This window comes from Electrophorus electricus, chromosome 11, assembly GCF_013358815.1.
Source record: "Electrophorus electricus isolate fEleEle1 chromosome 11, fEleEle1.pri, whole genome shotgun sequence".
In the NCBI taxonomy this organism is placed as follows: domain Eukaryota; kingdom Metazoa; phylum Chordata; class Actinopteri; order Gymnotiformes; family Gymnotidae; genus Electrophorus; species Electrophorus electricus.
Window position 1 is genome coordinate 2,284,487 of NC_049545.1, and position 25,042 is coordinate 2,309,528.

Below are 25,042 nucleotides of genomic sequence, written 5' to 3' on the forward strand. Positions count from 1 at the left end.
CATCAGGTGCTATGGACACATAGCTCAGTGTCACCTGCATACTGATCAAAGCAAATGTTGTATCTGTTGTTTACATCAACTAGGGGGATGTATATAGGAACGAAAAAAGGGCCCAGAGTCGACCTTTGCACAATGATGAAGGTTACTGTGTATTGATTAGATGTACAAGTTGCCTCCTGAGCTCTGTGCAGGAGTATTATCTCCACCCACTCTAGTGCTTTACCCTGGAGAAATGTTTTCATAAACAGTACTTTCACTAGCTCTGGGGGATTAGGGCCGGTCAGATTCCGAAGGCATTGCATAATGAATGTCCCAACCGAAGTCCTCCCTGTGATACTCACTAGGAGTTGCCATACATGAGGGAAGAACCAAAGGTTTCCCCATCCCTAAGAGCGGAAAGAAGAGCTTTTAGGTAATCCACGTCTCCTTCTGGGAGTAAACCATTGTGCGAAGGTGGCTGGGCTGACACAGACAGAACAAGTAGCGATTCAGTGAGGCCCTCCTGCTGCATTCTCGTAAGCGGTTGGTTATTCTGTAACGTATTTGCAGGGACAAGGCCAGAGGCAGAATGCAGATGCAGGAGGTTCTTTAATAAACGATGGAAACTAAATAAGGGAGGCAGATAAATCCGAGACGTGGGCGAAACACTAAAGCAAAGCAACACGCGAACTAAGCAGACAAATAAAACAAGGAATCCACACGTGACCAAAATAACCGACAACCTGGGAAACAAAACCCAGGGCTTAAATAACCAAGGCAATTAAGCACTAACCAGACACAGGTGAACATATGAACAGGGAAAACCAAAACAAGGACTGGAATTAAGGAAGAGACGAGGAGCGGAGAAAAAAACAAAACAAAACTTAGTTTACTGTTTTACTAAAAGCCAACAAGCCTCTTCCCAACACTGGTTTCAGCATATCAGCAACAAAGGTATCTTATAAAATGTAGGATAAAGAGCTTTACATTAAGCACTAATAAGACTAATAAGTTTGCCATGCTTGGTGTCTGTCATGAAGTAAAGGAACTTTAAGATTAAGATGAAACCAGGCGTGAATGAGGAACAATGCTCACTTTATGGCCCACAGTAATATGGGGCTGCATGTGCAATCATCAGCAGAATGCTACGCTGATATAGACCAGTGGATGTCTCAGTGCACTTCCACTGGTCTATAGAGCCATCAGTGTAATGCATTACAATGTAATGCTCATGTTCTGCATGGATGACAAATAAGAATTTGCAGTATAATTCACCATCTTGGCTAAAGGCCTTAACATTTCTCCTTTCTGCCAGTGACCACTCTGTTTGTATTTTAGATATAACCATACTAGAGGATTTTGACTATTGTAGCTGCAATTTCATAATAAACCACAAAAAACACATTTTTTTTTTACATTTTATGCAGACAGAAATATTATGCCAATATCTTTTCCATAATTCAAAGAATTAAAGGAAACCATATGTAACAAAGAGCGAAAGACACAAATAGACACTATACACGATAACAAGAAATCGGTCTAGTAATAATACAGTCAGAAGAGTGCTCTGCAAAATCTTGCAGAAAAGGAAAATTGCAGTAACAAACTCACATGTAAAGGAATTCATTATGGGACAATGGCACAGCATCCACCAATCTTAGGCCTCAGGAGGGAAGGGATGCGTGAAAGGGTGACTGGAGATGGACAAGGATAGAGTGAGGATATATGGCGCAAATATCTAAATATCCAAATAAAGAAATACAGCGTACAGTTCTGAAGTGTGCTGTGTGAATTCAACATGCCAGTCCAAGGTTTGAAAGCAATGGTTTCCAGTCCCCTTTGTGACCCACTACTCGCCACAATTTTATGCTTTTTTAGACACATGATCGACTATATGGACTTACTAAGCAGGTGAATGATGAAATGAGGAATTAGGAATGAGAAAGTGTGTATCTACTGGACGTATAGGGTTATACAAAAATTCTGTCTGAGTAAGGTGCCATTTGTAAGTTTATGTGCATGTCAGAATGTGCACCTCCTTAGCTGGGACTAAGCAAAGCCATGTCGCAGGAAGATGCAGGCTGGGCCCACGATGTTGTGCAGCACATTGCAGTTCTGGACGAGAGCATGCTCAACAAAGTCCTGCTCACTGTCCTACTGTTCACCCTCATCATCCTCATCCCCTGTGGCCCGCGTGGCCCGCGTGGCCCCAACCATTACCGCTGTCAGTGGAGTGGCAGGAGGCTCCGCAGGCATCCGTTTATGGAGGTGCCGTTTACACCAGCACTTACACAGGCAGCACTGAGCGAGGTGCTGTCCAGCCATTAATTAGTGTCTGCGTTCCAACACTGAGCTCAGAGTTTATCATCCTTCCAATTAAAATAATGAGAATAATAACACTAAACCAGTGGCCAGAGGAATGTGTAAATGGGAGGGGAGGGGTAAATTTGCAGCTCTATATTTTGTAGCCAAGCACATCTGCGGTGCGGTTAATGACCTACTGATTTTCCAGTGTAAAGAGGTGATTAATAAAAATGTGAAACTGCACACGATCTGTCAAAAGCCAACATTAATTTTCAAAATAGTTATCAAGCAAGGTCACTAGCTTTAAAATGGCATATGCAAGAAGTCTTTGAGCATGAAACTTACTTAAAACATACTTAAAGGCCCATTTTTTCAGCTATTTAAAAATTGCATGTCTTACCTTTTTTATGTGGCCTTTTTTGGATGGCTTGGCTCCCATTTCCAGTCTTTTCTCTACCTCCCTCTATTTTCACTCATTTTCACCCTCTTTTGGCCCCCTTCACACCCTTCTGCCTTTTTACTCAAATCACTCAAAATTTAGTCCTCCCACAGTGCATTTACTTACAGGTGCACTGCCTCAGATAGACTGCTTAAACAGAAACAGCTGAGTAATTATTTTAAAACTTAACAAATGATGGTAATGTGGTTGGTAAAACATTGATTATGGGAAATAATTTAACATCAAAAAACAAACAAACAAAAACACAAAATAGCAATACCTCCTCCTCTGGTCAGTGGTATGATGCATGCAGTGAAGCAAACATATTGGACAACTTTCACATTTGCTCAACCTGCTTCCTAATCTAAAAATTCTTGTCTTGCATTTGGTTATTTTCTTTCTCCATCCTTACTGCTATTGTTTCTCATACTTTTGATTACAGAATTTTCTGCTTTGGTTGTTCTAGTTGACTGCTAAACTCTCCCATCTCTCCTGCTACAGAAGTACAAATGACTGATTTCATACTGACAGGGAAGAGATGAAGGAAGAGCAAGAGAGCACAGCAGAGTGAGGGAGGGAGTGAGGAAAAGATGCCGGTAAAAACAGAGAGAGAGAGAGAGAGAGAGAGAGAGAGAGAGAGAGAGAGAGAGAAGGGATGAGGCCGAGGCAAAGGGAGAAAAAAGTGAAAGGAAGTTAGGAAGAGAAGAGAATAAGGAAGAAGATAAGAAAATTAGGCAGCTCAGGAAGTTAAATAGTTCACCTTTTCACATTTTACAGTAAGTGAAATTGGTACTGATGGCAGGAGAGCCAATGAGGTAAAAGAGTGAAAGAACTGCTGGGCTGGCACCACAAGCACAAAAGAGGAACAAGGAGCCAAGAGCACCACTGAACAACCCATACAGGGACACGCTACAGTGTCAGAAAGCAGAGGCAGTAGGCATACAGGAAAAGAGGCCAGAAAAAAGAAAGGCAAACAAGACGATTTCTCAACAAAGCTGGGTCTGTGACTGAACGAAAGAGAGAGAGAGAGAGAGAGCGCACTGTGGGTAGCTATGGAAGTAAAAAGCAGATGATTTTCACATGAACAATGCGTGTTAGGAAAGGGAGAGGAATTTGTGGTTAAACGGAAAAAAATAAACCCGACCTCTTGACATGATGATGGCAAATGATGACTAATAAGACAACTGCAGGGATGGGAGGAGTCTCCGCACTCTGCTTAGTGCAGATTGCATGTTTCAGCACGACCATGGGCTGCACTTCCACGGCCACTGGTGTTTATGCACACTCAGTGGCTGCACACTCAGTGGCTACACACACCACAAGCAACTCCAGCACTTGTCAGAAGGATTAGGCCAAGCAGTGCTTAAAAAGGGGTACAAAATGACATTTCAGCAATCTGATTTGTATCCCTTCTTTTCTCTTGTAAGGCAGAAAAGTGAGTTTTGTGGTACAGATAAAAGTATTAGCGTTTTATTAACTCACAAGCCTGCAATACCATTTAATCTTTTCTGATTCTGTAATAGCATCAGAATCCGATGAAGAGCATTTGTTCTGTATACTTTTAGCCTTATGAAACTCCATAGAAGGATTACTTGCTAGAATTGGATTTCGCAACTGAAGTAAACTTCATTTCAGCAGCACCAAAGAACTGGAACTAAAGAAACTACTAAAAATTGAATGTTTTTAACAGTTTTTTATGAGGATTGTCACCCTTAGTTTAAAACTTATGCAAGAACTGGCTAAGCCATACAAAGAAGTAGTTGGGAAGATTTCAGAAACAACAGCTCTTAATTTAATTACAGTGTGGATATAAAATAAACTGGTTATCACAAATGCATCCGAGTGTCATCTAAAATCGCAATTTTAACACTTTTCATAACTATGCCTATCAAATGATTAAAGGGTTACTCAGCATGAAGTACATATTATTAGTGATAGTAACCTGCAATGCAATTTAAATTCCATGGGAAACCTTGGAACATACACTGTTCCTGTACAAAACTCATTTGCATTTACACTTCTCTAAGCAAGTCCTGCCACCACTTATTTCTGGTAGTGGTTGTCATGGCAACAGTCACTCAAAATGGTAAACGTGTGTACTGACTGCTATGCCAGGAAGCTGGTTCTCTGGTCTGGTGGCTGAAGCATGCCATTGCCAGCTAGTAGAGAGCTGGGTTTGAGACTGGTTGTGCTCACTGCCCTCTGCATTTGTTACAATGGAGTCTGAAGGTATTGTGAGGCCATCAGGAGCATACCCATGGGCAGAGGATCCTCCCCTGCTGTGAAGGGATGGTGCAAATCCCAGTGTTCTGAGTGCACTGATAAGGTGCACATGTTAAGCACCTGGAAGACCCAGGTGTCAGCACCTGGAAGACCCAGGTGCCAGGTATGGTCACTGCCCTCTGGCCTTCACTACTGTAACAAATAGCAAGGTGAGGCAGAATGCATGTGTGGGCAATATTTAATCAGGGCAAATCCATAATATTGTATAATGTTGCATGACAAGCAAAACATATATAGTGTGTAAGGTGTTCAATTAACCACCAGGTGGCAAACTAAGCCCATACAAGCAAAAGCTCAACTATTCCTAATATCTGGTGGCTCTGTATGTAACTGTGGTAAAAGCTATGGTAAATGTATATTGTAAATGTTTTTGTTTTTGACAAAATTATGTCACAAAATCATCTGTTATCCGTCCTGTACAAAACAGGCATGGGTTGGTCTGTGGGGTCTGGTGAGGAACCAGAATTGTAGGGCTCAACAGATACACGTGGAGTATAGTTAGTGAAGGAAGAAAAAGCCCAAGGAAACTCAAAAGAGTGTGCAACCCTTTATATAGATGAGAACACAGATACATACACACACATATCATTATCCTTTAAGTATGTAAATTAACATGCACACACATTTTTAGGGATCAGTCAGGTGCCATTGAAGATTCATAAGACTATGTTTTGTGTGAATCTGATTAGGGTAATTACTAAAACTGTGTGGAGAAAACTTGACAATTCTGCTGTACATTCTTCAAATTCAGAACATCTGATTTTGTAAATAAAGCCTCATGTACATGCATTCGTTTGTGTGTGTGAGATATTATCTGGGATTTGGGTTGTTCTCCATGCATGGGTGGTCCGTCAGTGGATTAGGGTCAAATCCCAATCGGATGATGGGAGACAATGAGAGGAAAAGAGAGGCAGAACCAGAAAGGTGGCGAGTTAAGAACAGAGACCAGAAAGGTGGTAAATTATGCTGGATGGAGATTGACTTTCTTCCCCTTGGTCATAGCAATCAGTAACAAGACAGCTTGTAGCTTGTGACTTTAGTGCTAAAATAGGGGGAACAGATTCTCTTATTCCCTTTTTTTTTTAGGCAAAAAAACATTGGTATACCCAATCAAAAGCTTCTGATATTGTCTGCGATTTTATCTTGTTTTATGTTTTCAAACAAACAGAAAATCTGTGCATTTCTGTTTGCTCCATACATTACTGGTAGATGTTTTGAACGTGTACACAGCTTCAGTCAGCACTGTGAATACTGTGTAGAGAAAGAATTTGTTTTAAAAAAGGTGGTGAGAAGAATAAAGGTTGCCTGGCAGTCTGACATCAGAAAGACATGAGGGACAGAGAGGTTTGATGATTGAACACCAAAGTAGACAGATAATCCCAAAAGATGCCTACAGAGAATTGTGTTGGGTTTAATATGTAGTTTTGTTTTGGGGTTTTTTGCCATTATAAAACTGCTAAAAAAGGTTCGTTAAACCTACAAAGTTCAATAGAAAACATTAAATCAGCATTGCATGGTATTGGAATGATTCATTAGTATTCCCATGTCCCGCATGTACAAAACCAACCAATTATTAGCACTTCTCTAAAATTACCCTGCTTAAAAACTGATGATTTCCAAGGTTGTAGATACTGTTAAGGTTTCTAAGAAGATCACCTCACCTCTTGACTTGTTAATTAATTTCTCTTCCCTTCACTCTGTTCATCTGCCCCTCTTTGTTTATCATTCCCCATTTCATCATTCAGTTACCTTGTGAAATCTTCTCTTTACTATTTTTTGCTGTTTCATCTGTCACATAGTGTAAGTGTCATGGGACGCTCCCCTCCATGAGTCACGTGCAGGGGTGGGTTCACTCACGCCTGTAGCCACACGTCCATGAAGGCACGCACCTGTATGGGTTAAGTGTTAGTGTGTGTCTGTCTGTTTAAACCCCATCAGTGCGTGCCTCACCGTGGGTCATCGTTTGTTTGTTAGCGTCTAGATGTAATATCAAGTAATCGTGTTTGTCTAGCCTGTGTTAAATGTTAAAGTCATTAGTGTTAAGTGTGTCTGTGTTCATCGTTAATGTTATTTGTGAGTGCCACTATCGTCTATATGTTTTTGTATGAAATGTTTCACTTCGTCGAGAAAGTCTGTGCATCCTGCCCCACGCCCTTTGGCACTCGTTACAGGAAGACGAAAGGGCTGTTTAAATACAGAAGCCTATGCATTTATGAAGCTCAAGTATGTTTTTTTAAGGCAGATATGCTGAACTGCTTTTAAACTGCAAATTATATGTAAGTAAATAGGAAGTGCTCATCTTAGACCTCCTGTTACACACCTTAATGAAAATAACATGTACTGTAACAGACAAGATGAGGTTTTGATTAGATGGCACACATGCAATTGAGCAATGACATATTTTTGGAGAGGCAGAGACGGGGACAAACACCACCACCAGCCTTCTAATCTCCTCAGTGTGAAAGAGTGAAAACACTGCCAGTCAGTTAACAGCATGATTAATGCTTTCTATAATCATGAATTCTCAGGAGAGGTTTCAGAGAATTTCCAGGGACTGGAGAATTTGTTATAAACCCTGACAAACATAAACTAACAAGAGCGTGCAAGCACAGACACAGACACACACACACACACACACACACACACACACACACAGACACACAGACACACAGACACACAGACACACCTGGACAAGACTGTTGTTGCTATGCAAGAACATAAGACTTGCCAGCATTAGGAGCCTTATTCACAGAGAAGCAGCTAAAGTGCCTCCAGGTTTATGACATCTTCATGAAGTCCATATTTGCGCCTGTGTGTGAGAGTATGTCAGTAGTCACAAAGAAAAATCAGTACATGATCCTTATTAGCCATTCACCATGAGCACATGCTTTCCAGCCAATAATAGAACTTGGATCCACTATACCTCTGAGCTGGAAATGGAGGGCAAGGACAGATAACATACTGGAAAGGATTATTTGGTCTGCAGAAACCATGTGACAAAGTCCTGCTGGTTAAATGGGGATACCTAAGGAGTGAATGTGCAGAAATAATAAACAACAGGTAGGATTTTTCTGCAAGCATCAAGGCATTTTTGAGTATTGGTGCAAAATCATGCATTTAAAACCAAATAGGCTCCAATTCACTCAGTTCCACAAAAAAGCTATAATAAATGCAGGTGTCACACAACAGCTGAAATTGATCATCAAATGAATGATGATAGAATTGTTGCAAATACAATACAGCAAAAGTGAGAGACACAGCCAAAGATATTTATGATCAGATTGGGTAAAAATGAGCAATGCATTGATAATTATAGTTAATCAGGGCACAACCTAAAAGCAAGTTCATAGACACTATTCATAGACAATGCCATGTCAATAATGCCAGGGAAAACTACAATCCAAAGGTTTTAGGAAAAAAAAAATTCATGTTAGTAAATGAAGAAAAACATCTTATCTTGAATTACGTTGCTCAACATCTGAGATACACACTTCATGAATCTGCTGCATTACTCCTACCTGACCAAACACAGAGGCCACCATGGTCTGGAGTTTCCTCTTGCCCTTCCAGGGGTCTTCTTCAGGCCTACTGGGCAAGCTCAGGGTCTTTGTCTTAGTGTGGCAACTGAAGCTCCCGCCTGCGGAGGAGCTCCATCTCTTCAGCTTCTCAATCTTTTTTTTAATTGATCCCTGGATATAGGTAAACAGAGCCAATAAAACCATCTGGAGGTAATGGTCTGAGGATGATGTTCATATAAACCCAAAGGCTTTTCAATCTAGTCCCTAGGGAGCCGCAATCAGTGCACATTTTTTCTGTGTTCCATTTCCTAACTCAACTGCACCTGATAATCAGCATTCTTTAGCACTAGATTTCCTGGTTAAGGTGTGTTTGTAGCTGGACCTGAATATAAAAGTGGATTGTCTCAAAGCACTGGTTTGAAAACCCCCATTACAGAACTCCATAAATTGCTTATAATGCCCAGATAAAACAACAATTTATCAGATGTAGTAGTATACAATAAATGTGGAAAATATTGCAATTTGTCACGCTCAGTCCCTCCCAGATTCCGTGTTCCGTGTTTTCCCTGTCGTTTGTGTTTTTAGTACCGTTGGTTAGTTTCGTTTTCTCCACCCCTCGTTTGATTGCTTGCACCTGCCCCTCGTTTCTACCTCGGGTTCTTGTATTTAAACCCTGTCTTTGAGGCCTGTGGTTTTGCTGTTCATTTGAGTGCATGTTTCTCCTAATGGTTATGGTTTGTTTGGCCTTTGTTTTATCCTGGCCTCCGTCTTTCCTAGTCTGTTTAACCTGTGTGCTTCCGTGCGTTTAGTTACTCGAGTATCCTAGCCCTTGTCTCGCTTATCACGTATCCCCCTACTCTCCGTGTCGGCTCTTCGACCCTGGACTGCCTTAACGACTCTGACTCTGGATTTGCTCCATATTAAATCTCGCTCTTCTCCGCACATGCGTCGTCCTCCTTACCGCTCAACGTTACAGCAATATAAGTTTGGGTTATTTACGCTGTAGCATCTCTGGAAAAAGGCCTGTGTATAAAAGTAATGGCTATAAATAAATTTTTTTTTATTTATTTATTTTTTTTTTTAAAGAAAGCTCTTAGTTACAGTGAGATGAGACCATTTCGAATCTCTGTGTATTGAAATTGGACAGTGTAACTCATGACATCAACTTGACATCAGCTAGACAAAAATGTACATTTTTTTTTCTGAAAAAGTTTTTTTTTTTTTCCTCTGTCAGTATTTATTTTTCACAATTATATATGGTACAATCTAATTTTATAAACAATTTTAGATTTCATGTTCAATTTGATAAATAATTAACCAACAAAAATGGACATCATATACACATGTACAACTATTTATAATCACAAAAAGCAACCACCTGTAACATGCCAGTGACACTACTGTGCTAAGATAGATCTACAGTCTAATGTTGTGCTGTAGGGAAAAACTGTGCCAGACCATAGACACTCATTTTTCCATTATATTATAAGACACATATATATATATATATATATATATATATATATATATAGTTATAAATAAATAAAATATTTTCAGTTGTTCATAAAGAATGGTAGTAAGCTTAATACATGCCTTCAGTTTATTGACTACTAGTTCTTTTGGATCTGTCTGAGAATGTGTGGGCAGCAACACACCTTAAGCCTTTCCTTTAGGCCCACAGAAAATCAACAACTGAGTAGAATAAAACAAAGTTACAGGTAGAAATATCAAGCATGCTGTATGCCATTACTTAAACAAATATATTCAAAGACTGATATTTAAGCAGGGAAAAGATGCTAACCTTTTTCAAAATCTTGTTTTGTGGGACCACAGTTGAATCCATGCTGCCTGCTTCCAAGATTCCTCCTTATGTGGAGAAATAAAGTCCCTCTGTTTGCCTCTGTTTCCATTTCTCTCTTTTATATTCTGCCTGGATGAGCATTTCTGGAAAGCCACACCATCATGGATCACTTGCCCCTCCTCCTTCCCCCGTTTCATCTCTCGGTTGCTTTATTTCACTCACTGGGTGAATCTCTATCCTTCCTCGCCTCCCTCATTTAATGCCCTGTACAGGTTCAGAATCAGCTTTAGTGATGATGTGCATCACAACTACATTTTTATGTAAACGTCATTGAGTAAACTCCAATAGATGTAAAATAATTTCCTAAAAAGCACTAACATTGTTTTCCTTTGTCCAAACATTTTATCATAGATTAATAGTTTAAAATTAATTCTAATTATTTTTAATACTCCTTTGCATTAGATTATTGGGTACATCCATAACAGACAAAACCTTGTCTCAATTTAACAAGCAAGTGAGCAAACAAACTGTCAGACAAACGTGTCTAAATATTCCCCACCATTTCTTTTTCTGTATGCCCTGTTTACATACAAATTTAATCCACCCATCCTTCCTCCTCCTCTCTCTCATTAAATCCTCTTATGCTTTCATATTCCTGCTATTGTTTTTTTTACTTGATCAGTCCCCACGCACCCCCACCTTTTCCAGGCCCATATAGGACACAGAAAGCTAACCTAGTGTGTACTACTGTGGAAGATATGCTAGTATGCTAGTGTATATGTACATCAGGTTGAACTACTATAATGCACTTCCCTCTGGCCTGCCTTAAAATCCTGTATTTCAGTAACCGTTTATTTATTCAAGTTTCAACTTGTTACCCAAGCCTTGGAGGAGGCTGTATCTTCACTGAAGTCACCTATTTGTTAAAAGATACTTTGAAAGAGCAGTTCATCCAACATTGGTAACATTGCCTCACTGAGGTAAATCAAAAGTTATTTGGAACCAGAGCTCTTTTGCATATTGCATGCTGTATTTTCTAAACAGGAAATACAATACACATTTTTAAAATGGTTGACACAAATGACAAACATTTATCATTAAACCAGTATCATTTTTCACCAGACCAGTATTTGGTAGTATTTGGTAACCACCTTTTGCTGCAATGTATATGTTGTTCAACCTGTTTTGCACACTGGAGTGATTTTTGTTCATTATTCCTGACAGATTTGTTCTAGTTATTCAGATTGATTGACAATGCTTGTTGGCCACAATTTTCAAATAATGCCAGATATTCTCAATGGTACCAAGTTCTCGGGTTTGACTTGGCTATTGGAGATCATTCAACTGTTGTTGTTCAACCACTCCTGTGTGCTTGAGATCATTGTTCTGCAGCAAGAGGAAGTTTGAGTTTTTTTCCTAGTTCTTTCGTAGTTCTTAGTTTTTTTTAGTTTCCTTACAGAGTTTTCCTGTTGCATCCATCAATTCTAACAAGATGCCAAGTCCCCACTGAGGAAAGGCAAAGCATCCCCACAACATGATGACACCACATACATATTTCTCTATAAGAGTTGTTTCTTGAGGAATGGGCAGTGTTAGATTTGCTCCATACATAGTGGTTTTTAATAGTGGCTAAAGAAACTCCAAGATTGTCTCATCTGACCACAAAACATTTTCCCATGTTTTAGCTAGGTCTCTCTTATGCAATCTGGCAAACTCCAGATTTCCCTTCACTAATAGCTTCTTTCTAGCCACCCTCCCATAAAACTGAGTTGTATGCTGAGATCTTGATTGATTGTTGCACTTTCACCCCAGAGAACTCAGTAGCTCTTTCAAAGTTGCTGGCCTCCCTGTGGCTTTCCTCATGAGTCCCCCATTCTTGTTCTGATTCCGAGTTTTGAGGGGTGGCCTTGTCTACGAAGTGTCTGGGTGGTATGATGCAGCGTCAATTTCCTCACAACTGATTGCATAGTGTTTACTGAGCTACATAAAAATGTGTTTATTTTGTAGCCTTTTCTTGTTTTGTGCATATCTATAGTTATGTTCAGAATGTCAGCATAAATCCGATTATTGGCATATTTAGATTATATTCAGATTGATTTTTAATAGTCTGTACAGAAAAAAAACCAAACAAACAAACCCCAAAACACATTTAATCTAATTTTGGATCCAAAAATAGATCCAAATGACATTTGGAAGTGGTTTGAAATCAGATTTTTACAGATGCCTAAACTGATACCAGAGAGCGCCAAGATTGATGCCAGAGAATTTGTAAATGCCAAGTTTGTCTAGTGCAACATATGAATTCTGCACCACGACCTAACAGATCCTTTGTTTCTTTGGAATTGTTATTACAGCAACCCATGCAGATAGGTTGGTGATGTCTGGAACACAAATCCAATCTGATCTCTTGCAAGTAACAGTGCAGACAATCATCTCAACAGATTTGAGAAACAAATCTGATCTGCATGCAGTCTGAACATAGTCTAAAACCTTAGCTCTAATTTCTTTATAATGCTCTTCAGTCTTTATTTTCACAGCTTTTCTTCTCATGTACAGTCTGTCTGACCAATGGTACTTGATCTAAGGGGGTCTTTTATTCAGAAATGGTGAACATTTTTAATGATTCACAAGTAGAGCTCAACTTTGTCATTAGAACAATATCTTTAATCAGTCTAAACTTGGAGTTTCCACAGCACTGGGGCTGAATGAATACTTATGCACACCTTTTCTCAGGTAATAATTTTTGTCACAATATTTTCTTTCATAAAACCAATCTCACTTTAATTAATTTTGAGTCACAAAATCTCATATGGAATCCAGACAAATGACCTAAGCAGGTTGAATATTTTTGCAAGGCACTGCATTAGGCTTGTTCCAACTGCCTTGACACATGGCCACTGCAGTGTGCTCTGTTATAGTATGTCTTTTATAGTGTCCTTTTGGAATATGCCCTGTTGGGGTGTACCATTGAGTGTAATGTAAAATATCCGGTATTCCAACAGTCCAATTACTTTGTCTTTATTCTCAGTGTGTTTTCACAAAGCATCCATGGACATGACTGCAGATCTAGAATCTATAGGACCATGATCAGTTTAAGAAGGAATGAACGTTGATCTATATCAGAGTTTACACTCATGGCTGATTTGTGAGTACCAGTCACGACTTGGTCATTTTTCTTTTTCTCTCCACACAGTGCTAAACAAGTGAAACTTCATAATCAGATACTGATGTCGCATTTTTGCAAGGAATTTATTATTTCAATTTGAATTTATTACTTCAGCTTCTTTTAACTGTTTGCATTTTTAGGCAAATGCATTAAAAGTGTCTTTTTGTTTGCCATTGCAGTGTGAGAGAAAAAGAGAGAGTATGTGTTTGTTTCAAAGCCAGACTGCATAGGGCTGCTTGTCTTTAAGATGCAAACACTTAGCTTATTTTTGCAAGAATCAAATCAAAGATTCAGCCGTGGTGGGGCACAATAATTTTTTAATGCAAATTTTTAAAAATTATAAAAACAAAATTGTATGTCAGTAGAAGTAATATCAATTAAAATAAAGTTAACCTTTTAAACTAGTTTTTGTTCATTACATGTTCAATTTATTGCTACTTAGTTTTCCATTTTTAACATTTAATTAATATACCTTTTCATCTTTTCGCCTAACCCATATATTGATAGTAGTCACAGAGTTGACGGTTTATTAGATATACACTTCCACCTTCCCTTAAAATGTATTTTCATCGTATAGCCATGTCATTTGACTGAAGCATATCTCATCAATATTTCAGAAGGCACAACTCAAATGGGCAGCTATAGCGGAGCATTATGTCAGGTGCTGATGTCCTTTCCGTTTGGGACAACATTGCTGCACAGCAGAACAAGCACCCGCTTGAACCAGGTGAGTTCATGCAGTTCTGGGCCAAAGGAGGAACAACATGCTAACAGATAGGTGTACCTATGTATATGCATAAAAAAAATGTAGTAGGATCCTCTATAGATCCATTTGAAAATTATACGTTTTACCCCACATACAAAAACTGCAAATATTGTAACTTTATTTTACTCAAAACTGAAAACAGCAGAAATGTAAGTTGTAATAAGTTGTAGGCACTCCTAATAAATACAGTATAAGAGAGAGAAAGTACTGACTTATGACTCATTCAGTCGGAAATGACCTCCAGGGTGCCTCTTAGTTTGACGTTTTGATGGCAGACCAAGATGAGCTCCGTTTTCAAAGACCACTGCATGCATCATATTTTCTACATTTATTAAACCTGTTCTACCAAAGTAAGTTCTAAATTGTACTGGCCATGGACTGGAGTGTTTTGGATAGTGGAATCCTTCCTGTGTGTCACATCACAGTTTGTCCTGACTCTTCTCTTAAAGCTGAGAGGCTGAGAGATGCCTGGGAGACATGGTGGATGTGGAGCAGGGTGGGGTTATTGAGGGAGTTGAGAGACATGGGAGTCATTGAGGAGCTGGAGACCTTTCTCCTTCTTCCAGGGGCCAGGTATAGGGGTCCTGTTTCTTCCACCAACCCTTCGAAGAGTACCCCAAGACTCTGCCGAACACGTGTGCAGAAGTTTGGGCAGCTGAAGGTGTAGATGATGGGGTTTAGCAGAGAGTTCAGAAAAGCAAACACTGTTGATATAGGCAACCCTACCTCTACTAATTCTGTTTTTTCAGGCATATACTGAGCCACCACCTCGACCAGGCAGAAGATGTGATATGGTGCCCAACACAGAGTGAAGGCTGCGATTACAGAGGAAACCATTTTGGTGAAGCCACGTGACAGCCTTGTTGTACTGCATTCAGTTGACGAGAGAGCAGGTGAAAGGCTATGATGCTTCGTAGACATGCCCAGTGTTCTACTAGCCCTTAGAGTGATCATCCTGCTCTCGCTCCTCTTCCTTCGAGCATGGAGTTGCTGGCCAAAGTGGCCGTAGCTCACAGCAACGATGAGCAGTGGTAGCACAAAGGCTAGCACCACCTTCGACACAGCTGTTGCCGCTTGCCTCACTTTGCAGTCCGTCTCCAGCGTAATTGGCGAGGAATACAGAGCAAAGTTGTGGTAGCAAAGATTGCGTTCGTCTCTTTTAGGTATTACAGAACAGAACAGGAAATAGGGAATTGTGTTAACTGCAGACCACAGCCAGCCCACAGCACAGATCTTCCATGCAGCTGCCACCGTGCGCCGGCTCTGGCTCCAGACTGGTTTGGCAACCAACAAACACCGGTCCAGTGATATGGCAGCCAGTAGGAAGGAGGAAACAAACATGTTAAGGAAAAAGATGGAAGCCTCAACAGAGCAGAACACTGATCCTAGTTTCCAGTCGTGTCCCATCAGCACGTAGTGTGTGAAAAGTGGCAGCGTCAGTGTGGCTAGGAAGTCAGACAGTGCCAGGTTTATCACCCACACTGCAGCCACGGTTTTCTGGCGCAGGCGGAATCAAAGCACCCACAGAACCAGAAAGTTCTCCAGGATGCCCAGGACAGACACCACCCCTAACAAGCTCACCACCGCATAGTTGACACGTTTGTCATGATTGGAAGAGTGGTTAAGCATTTGCTGCAGGAGAGAACAGCGGAGCTCGGAAAGGGAAGAATTTGGAATGATTGAGACTTGCATAGCTATGGAAGGAAAGAAAACGAGAGAGACAGACATGACTAAATATTAAAATTCTTCACTTGATTATAATACAGGATTTTAAAGGTTCAAGGGACATGACTTGGATGATTTGATAAACAAGAAATAAGGGCCACATGATTATGACTAATAATCGGGAATCAAAATGGTCAGACAAGGGACAGTATTAAACTGATTTACCATGAAGGTCTAAAGTGAAGCAAGCATACACTTCCTTACATTTACAGTGAGATTAATCAGGAGTGTTACTCTGTGTTAAATGCTACTGGAAATTTAGAGCCTTGGTTTTGTCTGGTCTAACCTCACCTTGAAAATTACGTGCTTATATCAATGTTTTCATCAAAAACATTATCTGTGCTTTGCTGAGGTATTGCATTTACCAAGAATATGTTTTAAGACAGCATGTACAGATGCTTACAAGTACCAGTGGTTTGCATCACTGATTCACATCTTATAGTCTGTCTGGGGAAAGTGTGTGTGTGTGTGTGTGTGTGTGTGTGTGTGTGTGTGAGTGAGAGTGAGAGAGAACTGGATCCACAAACAATCCGTGGAGAACATCTTATCTTCCATATTTACATACTTCCTGGACATACAGAGGTTCACTAATACATTGGTATGCTACATGTTTGGTGTGTATGTGTAATTGCATGTTGCAGCACATGTGTATTTTTACTTCATTAGTTAATTTTATTACAAGCTGTCTATCTAAGACTACCTCTGTGGCATGACAACTCATTATCTTCCCATTAAATAATTTCATTCATTCAATAAAAGTATTACATGATGCACACTTTATGTAAATGTGTGTAGTCTTTTTAGAGTAGCAAGTGGGCATTAGTGCTTGCCTCAACTGGCCTCCATCCCATCAGGTGTTGGTACGCATGGATGAGTGTGCGGGTGTGGGAGTGGGTGGAGACGTGTGCATAGAGTAGAGAGGGGCAATTGCACAAAGACCAATCTCTCTGAGATTCAGTAACAGAGTGAGGAAACAATAGCAGTAAGTTTTCTATCATATGCTATACTTATCCAGAACTGCAGTACACCGAAGATAGTATAGAACAATAAAAGCAGAAATTACCCAGAGTACTGCATGATCTTCACTGAAACCTCTAAACATTCAGTTTGCTCCTGAGAAACTATTTTTATTTTGATCAGTTTTGTGATTAGATGGTCCTTAACTTTGTTGAAGACATGTTGTCTGCAGAAAAAAAAACCCAACAACCTGTTTTTACAATCATTTCATGAATGCTTCTTTTTAATGATGGTTAGAAAAACCAGCAAAAATGTTAAGTAGGTAAATTTACATATCTGGCTCATGACACTTTTTTGAACGGTCCTTTATCATTTTTTTATATACATGACCCGATGAAGGCACCATTACTGGTTATTACTGAGTAAAAGTGCTTCAAGCATCATTGCGGGAGTGCGCAGTGATATCTACTGATTTGTGGTATATGCCTGAACAACTCACTTTTTGAAGAAAAAAAAAATTAAACACTTAATAGGCAGAAATGGCTCTTTGTACATTATCTATGTCTGGATCATTTGAACATGGTTTTCATGTCACTTCATTGATTCTGTTAAGATTACATTAGCATCATCAAAATCCACACTTACACAAACAGTGAAAAACTACTTACTTTTTCTGAAGTATGTTAGATTGGTTCTCTGGCCTTGAAATGTCTCCTTCTTTCACTAAGACAGCACCATCGTTTCTGGGTCTTGTATGTTACCTTGTGTTCTTTTCCTTAAAGGGGAGGTGCATGAGAGGATTGTGTCAGAGCAAGGTGTGTGTAAGGGTATTTAAATATGCATCAAAAGCATGTTAGTAAATCCATCCCACTGTCCTCCAGCTTGCATCTTGGTGTAAGGACAAGTTTATTTGAATATGTTATGTCAAACCTTTCTAGAAATGATAGCAGAAATGATGTAGGTTTTCAAACATCTGATTCATAAGTCTGTGATTTGATATTAAAATGAGTAGAAATTACATGGAAACAAGCATTCATATAATGTGTAATACATTAACATAGATTCTGTGGTACCTCCAGATCCAGGCAAATAACCAAGCAGTAGCAAACCAACCAGACGTCGTGACTGTGGACAAGATGCAGAAAATAGCTTTGGTAATAGATGTGGTGGTCCCAAGTGATGGAAACATCCAAAGAAAGGAATATGAGAAGTTGGCAAAATCCCAGGGACTGAAAAAAATAAATAAACAAGAGAGCATGTGGAAGGTTAACAGTGGGAGGAGTGGCTCCAACAAGGAATGACAAAATGAATCTCATTCCAAGAGTGCAGTCCTTGGAACAGCAAAATTACTGAAGGAACCCTCAAACTTGTAGGCCTCTGGTAGAAGACCCTAGTGTGAGGAAAAAAGAAAATACTTTAATCAAATCATCTCGGAATTATATGGGTTTAACCACTAATAGCAGGGGAATTTTCAAAAAAAAAAAAAAAAGGAAAACTGATCATTTTGGAAGTTCGCTCACTTAAAAGTTAAAACAGTACTAATAACAGGCCTTAACTGTGCCTACACACAATATAGAAAAGAAAGAAGAAAATAGTAACATTAAAAAAATAAATGCATATATTATTGCTGTCAAATTCCTGTCAAAACATGCAAACAAACATTTACTGTTTCCATGTTAATCAACTATCTATAGTACTACTTCACTTTTTATACCTGTCTGGTATAACTTACTCTGTAACAGGGGCAGTCATATGATATGAACAGCATCACAGGATCATAAAACAGTTGGATTATCATCTGGTTGGTTAAGGTAGGCTCTGAGTTCACTTACTTTTGTCTTAGATTCTGTGAAATTCAAGGCTTGTTGTCTAAACCTCACCCTGACTCTCTATCCTCTCTCTCTCTCTTTGGATACAGTTATAAATACTTTCATTTCTACACTCTCATCAATGAATCTTCTGTGCCCTCTTTCCTCTAGACCTGCCAAGTCCTCCCCCACCTGCCCCCTGGCTAACAAACACTTCACTGCCACAGGAGAGAACTAAGGACTGCCGAGAGGCAGTGGAGGAAATCTCACATAGATTCAGACCTTAGCTCATACAAGTCTCTCCTTTCCAAGTTCTCACTGGAAGTAACAGCTGCAAAATCATCCTACTACAGAGAGAAATTCGAATCATCATCATCATCATCATTATCATCATCATCTTCTACACCTGCACTATAAAGAGCATCCTCACGGGGAACATCACAGTCTGGTTTGGGAACAGCACCAAGCAGGACAGACAAGCACTCCAAAGGGTGGTGCGTTCAGCAGAGCGCATCACTCATACGGAACTTCCTGACCTGCAGAGCATCTATTACAAGCGGTGCCAGACCAAGGCCAGGAGGATTGTGAAGGACCCCACCCATCCCAACAATAGGCTCTTCTCTCTGTTGAGGCCAGGGAAGCACTTTCACTCTCTGATGACCAAGACAGAGAGACTGAAGAGGAGCTTCTTCCCACAGGCCATTCAGGCCCTGAATCAGGGAAACTGAAACTGTGGGGACCACCACCATCATGTAATTTTAAATATTCAGTTGTAAGATGGAACTGTACATTGTGTACATACATTTATACATATCCATATATACATTGTGTATATAAACATATTATACATACATTGTTAATATATTTTGTGTGTGTATATATATATATATATATATTTTATTTTTATATATTTTTTTCCCTATACACCCCTGTTTTTTTCTCCTCAGTTTGGACAGAGCACTCTCAAACCATTTCACTGCGACTTATACTGTGTATGACTATGTATGTGACAAATAAACCAAACTTGAAACTTGAAACTTGATCTGATCCATGCAAGCTCTTCACCATTTTCTTCTCTCCTTAATCCTCCCCCTCATCTTACTGCGGAGGATTTTATAACCTTCTTTGAGGAGAAGGTTGCAGCAATCTGCCAGTCCTTTTCCACTGTTCCCACCCCTCCAATCAACGTGCATTCCCCAACATACAACTCTCTGACTTCTTTTTCTCCTCTCTCCTCAGATGAAATTCTTCAACTCCTGACCTCCAGCAATCCGACTACATGTCCGCTGGATCCAATTCCTTCTGCTCTGTTCCAGACAATCGCAAGAAATCTGCTTCCTTTCATCTGTCATCATCATCATCAACTCCTTATCTTCTGGATACGTGCCTACTGCATTGAAAATCGCCAGGGTGGTACCAATCCTCAAGAAGGCCACACTTGACAGCTCCAACATTACCAACTACAGACTGGTATCACTGGTATCACTCTCCTTCCTCTCAAAAGCCCTTGAATGAGCAGTTTATAATCAATTGTCTCTATTTCTCACCCAGAACCAGCTGCATGATCCCAATCAGTCCGGCTACAAACCGGCACATTCTACAGAAACGGCCCTCATAGTGGTGACTGAGAAACTTCATGCCGCTAAAGCTGCCAAAAAGTAATCCGTTTTTTGATTCTTCTAGACCTTTCAACAGCCTTTGAACCACAACATTCTCCTCTCTGTTCTTTCCAGGCTTAGTGTGACTGGCTCTGCTTGGAAATGGTTTCAGTCCACTGGTGTTCCACAAGGCTCAGTATTGGGCCCCCTTCTCTTCTCTTTGTATACTCGTTCTCTTGGTGATGTAATATCTTCTCATGGTTTCTCCTATCACTGCTATGCCAATGACACTCAATTATTTCTCTCTTTTCCACCCTCTGACACGCAGGTCTCCAGACGTATCTCGGCATGCTTGAGTGACATTGCATCATGGATGACAGCCCACCACTTGAAGCTCAACCCCAGTAAAACTGAGTTTCTGTTCATCCCAGGTACTCCCAACCCTTACCATGACCAGACTATTTCCTTTTGAGAACTCCCTGGTATCCCCATCCAAAGCTGTCCATAGCCTGGGCATAGCTTTGGCCAACCAGTTGTCGTTTTCAACTCGTGTTACAAATCTAACCCGGTCTTGCAGATTCCTCCTTTGTAACATATGAAGGGTTTGACCCTTTCACAGGAAGCTACCCAGGTGCTTGTGCAGCCTCTTGTGATCTCAAAGCTAGACTACTGCAACTCGCTACTTGCTGGTCTTCCTCCAAGAGCCATCAAATCTCTACAACTTGTCCAGAATGCAGTAGCATGACTGGTCTTCAATCTTCCGAAGTTCACACGTTACTCCGCTGCTGCGCTCCTTTCATTGGCTCCCTGTAGCTGCACGCATCAGATTTAAAACCTTGATGCTTGCCTACAAAGCCAAAAATGGACCAGCCCCTTCATACATGAGGTCAATGGTCAAAGCCCAATCCGTACCTACTTTGAACCTCAAGTACGGCTCGGCTTGAAATACCTTGCTTCAGGACTCATGGACGACAAGCATCGAGACCATTTTCTGTCCTGACTCCAAGATAGTGGAATGAACTCCCACTTGCTGTCTGGAAAGCAGAGTCCATTGCAGTCTTCAAACGCAGACTGAAGACCCATCTATTTGCAGAATATTTAAAGGACAACTGACACTGCTCCCATAATGACTGATTAAATTAATACCTGTTGAAGAGTATTGTTTGTTGTTTAACAAATTCTAGCACTTATCATTGTTTAAGATAGACCTTATGTATTTTGCCCTTCTAGGTATCAGCATTCATCCCTGTATTCTACAGTATTCTAGTTCATTGGTATGTTTAATTCTAACCTACTCTACTTGGATATATTCTATGAGTAAATGACAAAGCACTTTTGTAAGTCGCTCTGGATAAGAGCATCTGCTAAATGCCGTAAATGTAAATAACACAGTAGTTATGGAGCTTTTGAAAGGAAATGTGTAAAAGCTAACTAAATAAAATAAAGCCCATTAGATCCTTTCTCCTCTTTGATCAATCATGTTTACTTACTTGGTAAATGTGAGCTTGCTGAATATATGCCAAGACTTCCATTTCTCAATCCTATTGCTGTCATGCACACTAGGGTCTTGACAATCCATATGCAGTTCTAACGGAAACAATTCACACAGTGGTAAACAATCCAAAGGGCAAATCAGAAAATGGGGCGTACAGAGCAAAAGTCCAAAAAGCAGAAAGTCAAAAATATTCAGTGAAATATACCAGAGGAAATAAAAAAATGGAAAACACGAGAGGAAAAAATAAGTGTCAAAACACAGTAATTACAAGCATAAGAACAATGCTTAGAAATGTTCAACTCATACACTGGCAGGACTTCACAAAAGAAATGTGGAGAAACAAATGCTTAAATGCAAATGAGGTTTAAGAAACTAAAAAGATACAGGTGTCGACACCAGGTCCTTCCTCTTGGATGATGTGCCAGGTGAGTAAGATGGTTGCCATGGAAATCAGCAATCCAAGAGAATAAGGATGGACAAAGATGTGCAGGGCCGGAACTCAGGAGTGTTCCACTGAGCCGTACCCCTTCTACTGAAGCTGCTCGCCCCAACACAGAGGATCTAGCAAGGACCTGACAGTAGAAGCGCTGCCTTCGACGTTGAGTGGGGGAGGTGGCTGAGTCCAATACCGACTTCTGAGGAGAGGGTGACAGGTTTTAGTAAAGACACATAAAAGGAAATTAAAATTTAGTAAGAACGAAGCAATTCAACATAACAGGGTTGACTCGTCTCAAGATTTTGAACACGACTATACTCTGAGGCCTTTTTGTTAGGAAGGTAGAGAAACAAACCTGATCAGGCTGGCTGTGAGCGTGAGGTCTTGAGCGATGGGGTGGCCCTTAATGATTGATGTGAAGGTAATGGTGAAGCCTAGCAACAATTGAGGTTTTTTGCTAGTTTGTATTTGGGGCCACTCAGTTACTGCTTGTAACGTGGAATGTTTGCAAGATGGACGCATACGTTGAGAATACGTTTATTAAGGGAAAAACTATAATCATAGTTGTAGTCACAGTCCAGGATCAACTTACAAAACAAAACAAAAAAAGAAACTAAGGAATAGAACCACAGCAAGGAAGTAAAGAAAATGAAAGACATGAGAGAGGGATGCTAGGAGGTGCCAACCGTGACACTGCTTTAACCTTTCATGCATCCATCTCAACTTACAGTTATGATATAGCTTAAAGTCTTGACAGGTCTTCTGAAACTCAAATTCAAATGCGGAGAGGAGATAGATTTTTAGGGGCAAATCCAAAATCAGGGTCAGTAGAACAGTCCAGAGTTGAAACAGAGACAGGCAGATCCACAAGAGCTAACAGACATGATGAAAACTAAACAGGGTGAACAGCAAAACAGAGAACAAGGCATGCTACATGAAACAATAATGAGGCATCAAACAAACACGCTAGGCACAAAACAGAACAAGACTAGTCTCTAGACAGGGAAAACACAATGTTTAAATACACAGGCTAACAAGGACTTGCAAGGAAATAAAACAGGAACAGCTGAAAATAATGAAGGGCAGAGGACTAAACACGGTGAGGAATTAACAGAACAAAAACAGAAGAGCATTAAGTAAAACAAAACAAAGGACCACATGAGAGGTTTCTAGCAAGTAGAAAGTAACGGACTGTAACGGCCCGAGTGTCGCAGGACGCACAGACTCCCTCGACTTTGACACAACATTAATGGTGGACATTACTATACATTAACTGGCTCAAACAGCGTGAATGTCAACACAGGCTACACAAACAATGACCAACAACGATGTACACACTTGCAGGGGTTTATACACAAACGGACACGGAGCACTAAACCCCGAGCAAGTGTGCGCTATCACGAAGGGCGTGGTTACAAACGACGACACACTTGTGAATTCCCCTGCTCACGGCGGGCCGTACCACGTGACTTGAGGGGGCGGGGTGAGCGGAGCATTCCGTGACACGGATTGTTTTCTAAGAGGAGACTATGAACATGCTTAATGAGCTAGGTTTTGTTCCTGGAAAACTGAGTGTAAATTTACCAAACCGTAACCGCTGACTTGACATTCATACTGACCACTCATAGTGATAAAAGCTGAAAGCCTGAGCAGAAGGATATAGCGATACTACATGGATGAGACTACGGTAGTCAAAGCAAGATCAGAGGCACTAATTTTTCTTCTCTACAGGAGCTTAAATTGTATATAAGGATGAGGAAATTAACATGACATGACAAGTATAAACATTAATAGGAGGAAACACAGTACTTGGGAGACTATGGTGGAGGTATTGCTATGAGCCAGTGTGACATCTGTTCACAATAACTACAAATCAGGCGGTAAATGATACAGGCATGGTAGAGAGTTTTATTATAATGCATAAAGAATTTAAGCATCTTAAAACAATATGACTTCGAACTATGCTAAGTTGTTTGGAAATATAACTACTTGCATGTATGCTTGAAACTCAGCTATTGTCCAGTATTAGCAGCTCTGCACTGGATTAGCAGTATAACCTTGGTCCCAGTATACATGCAAAGGTTCGTGACATTATGGGGTGTGATATGCTTTTTGAAAAAAATCCATCTTTAGTCAGATGATCTTTGAATGGTATTTCCCCCATTAAAAGTCATAAATCAAAGTATTTTGCTTCAGAATGACATCTTACATATCACCTATAAGACTAAACGAGGTGAAATATAAGCACACAGTTAATGCCATGTGTTCATTCACATCTTGACAAAAAAAAAAAAGTTCAAAACGTTACTTTAACATTTAGGTATTTTATGGTATTGCCTGCTGTTAAAGTTAAGTCTGTTTAGATCAACGCACAATATAAGTTGAAATTTGACCCTCCCCGTGTTTCCTGTTAAGCACATTCACTCTGGTTGCTATGAAGACGTCATATACACATTTCTGGCCTGTGATTGGTGTATCTCTAAATGGTTACTCATTTTCTAGGTTTTATTACCATATAGAAAGAACAGCGTCCCACCCTTTTATACAACACCTACTTGTATATGTAGAAAGATCCATTAAAGTAGATTTTACCTCAAAAAGCCAGACATATCTGGGAGTAGCACAAAGAGGGGAATCTTAGAAGGTATGAAAAATACATGTTAGCAGTCAGTTTTGTACTATATGTATTGCAACACTTTAAAATTCTCTGTTCTTCATCTTAGTAAATTATTATGTATATAATTAATTATATCCAATTTCCAAATGT

The 25,042-nt window shown here is 40.0% G+C and overlaps 1 protein-coding gene across 1 annotated transcript; it reads right to left on the bottom strand.

The window, feature by feature from the left end:
- Positions 1 to 14,670: 14,670 nt before the first annotated feature.
- Positions 14,671 to 15,976, bottom strand: LOC113571476 (prostaglandin D2 receptor 2). Its single transcript, XM_035531590.1, is given in 1 exon segment — positions 14,671 to 15,976. A coding segment is annotated over 1 exon segment (1,278 nt). The 5' UTR covers positions 15,949 to 15,976.
- Positions 15,977 to 25,042: the final 9,066 nt, after the last annotated feature.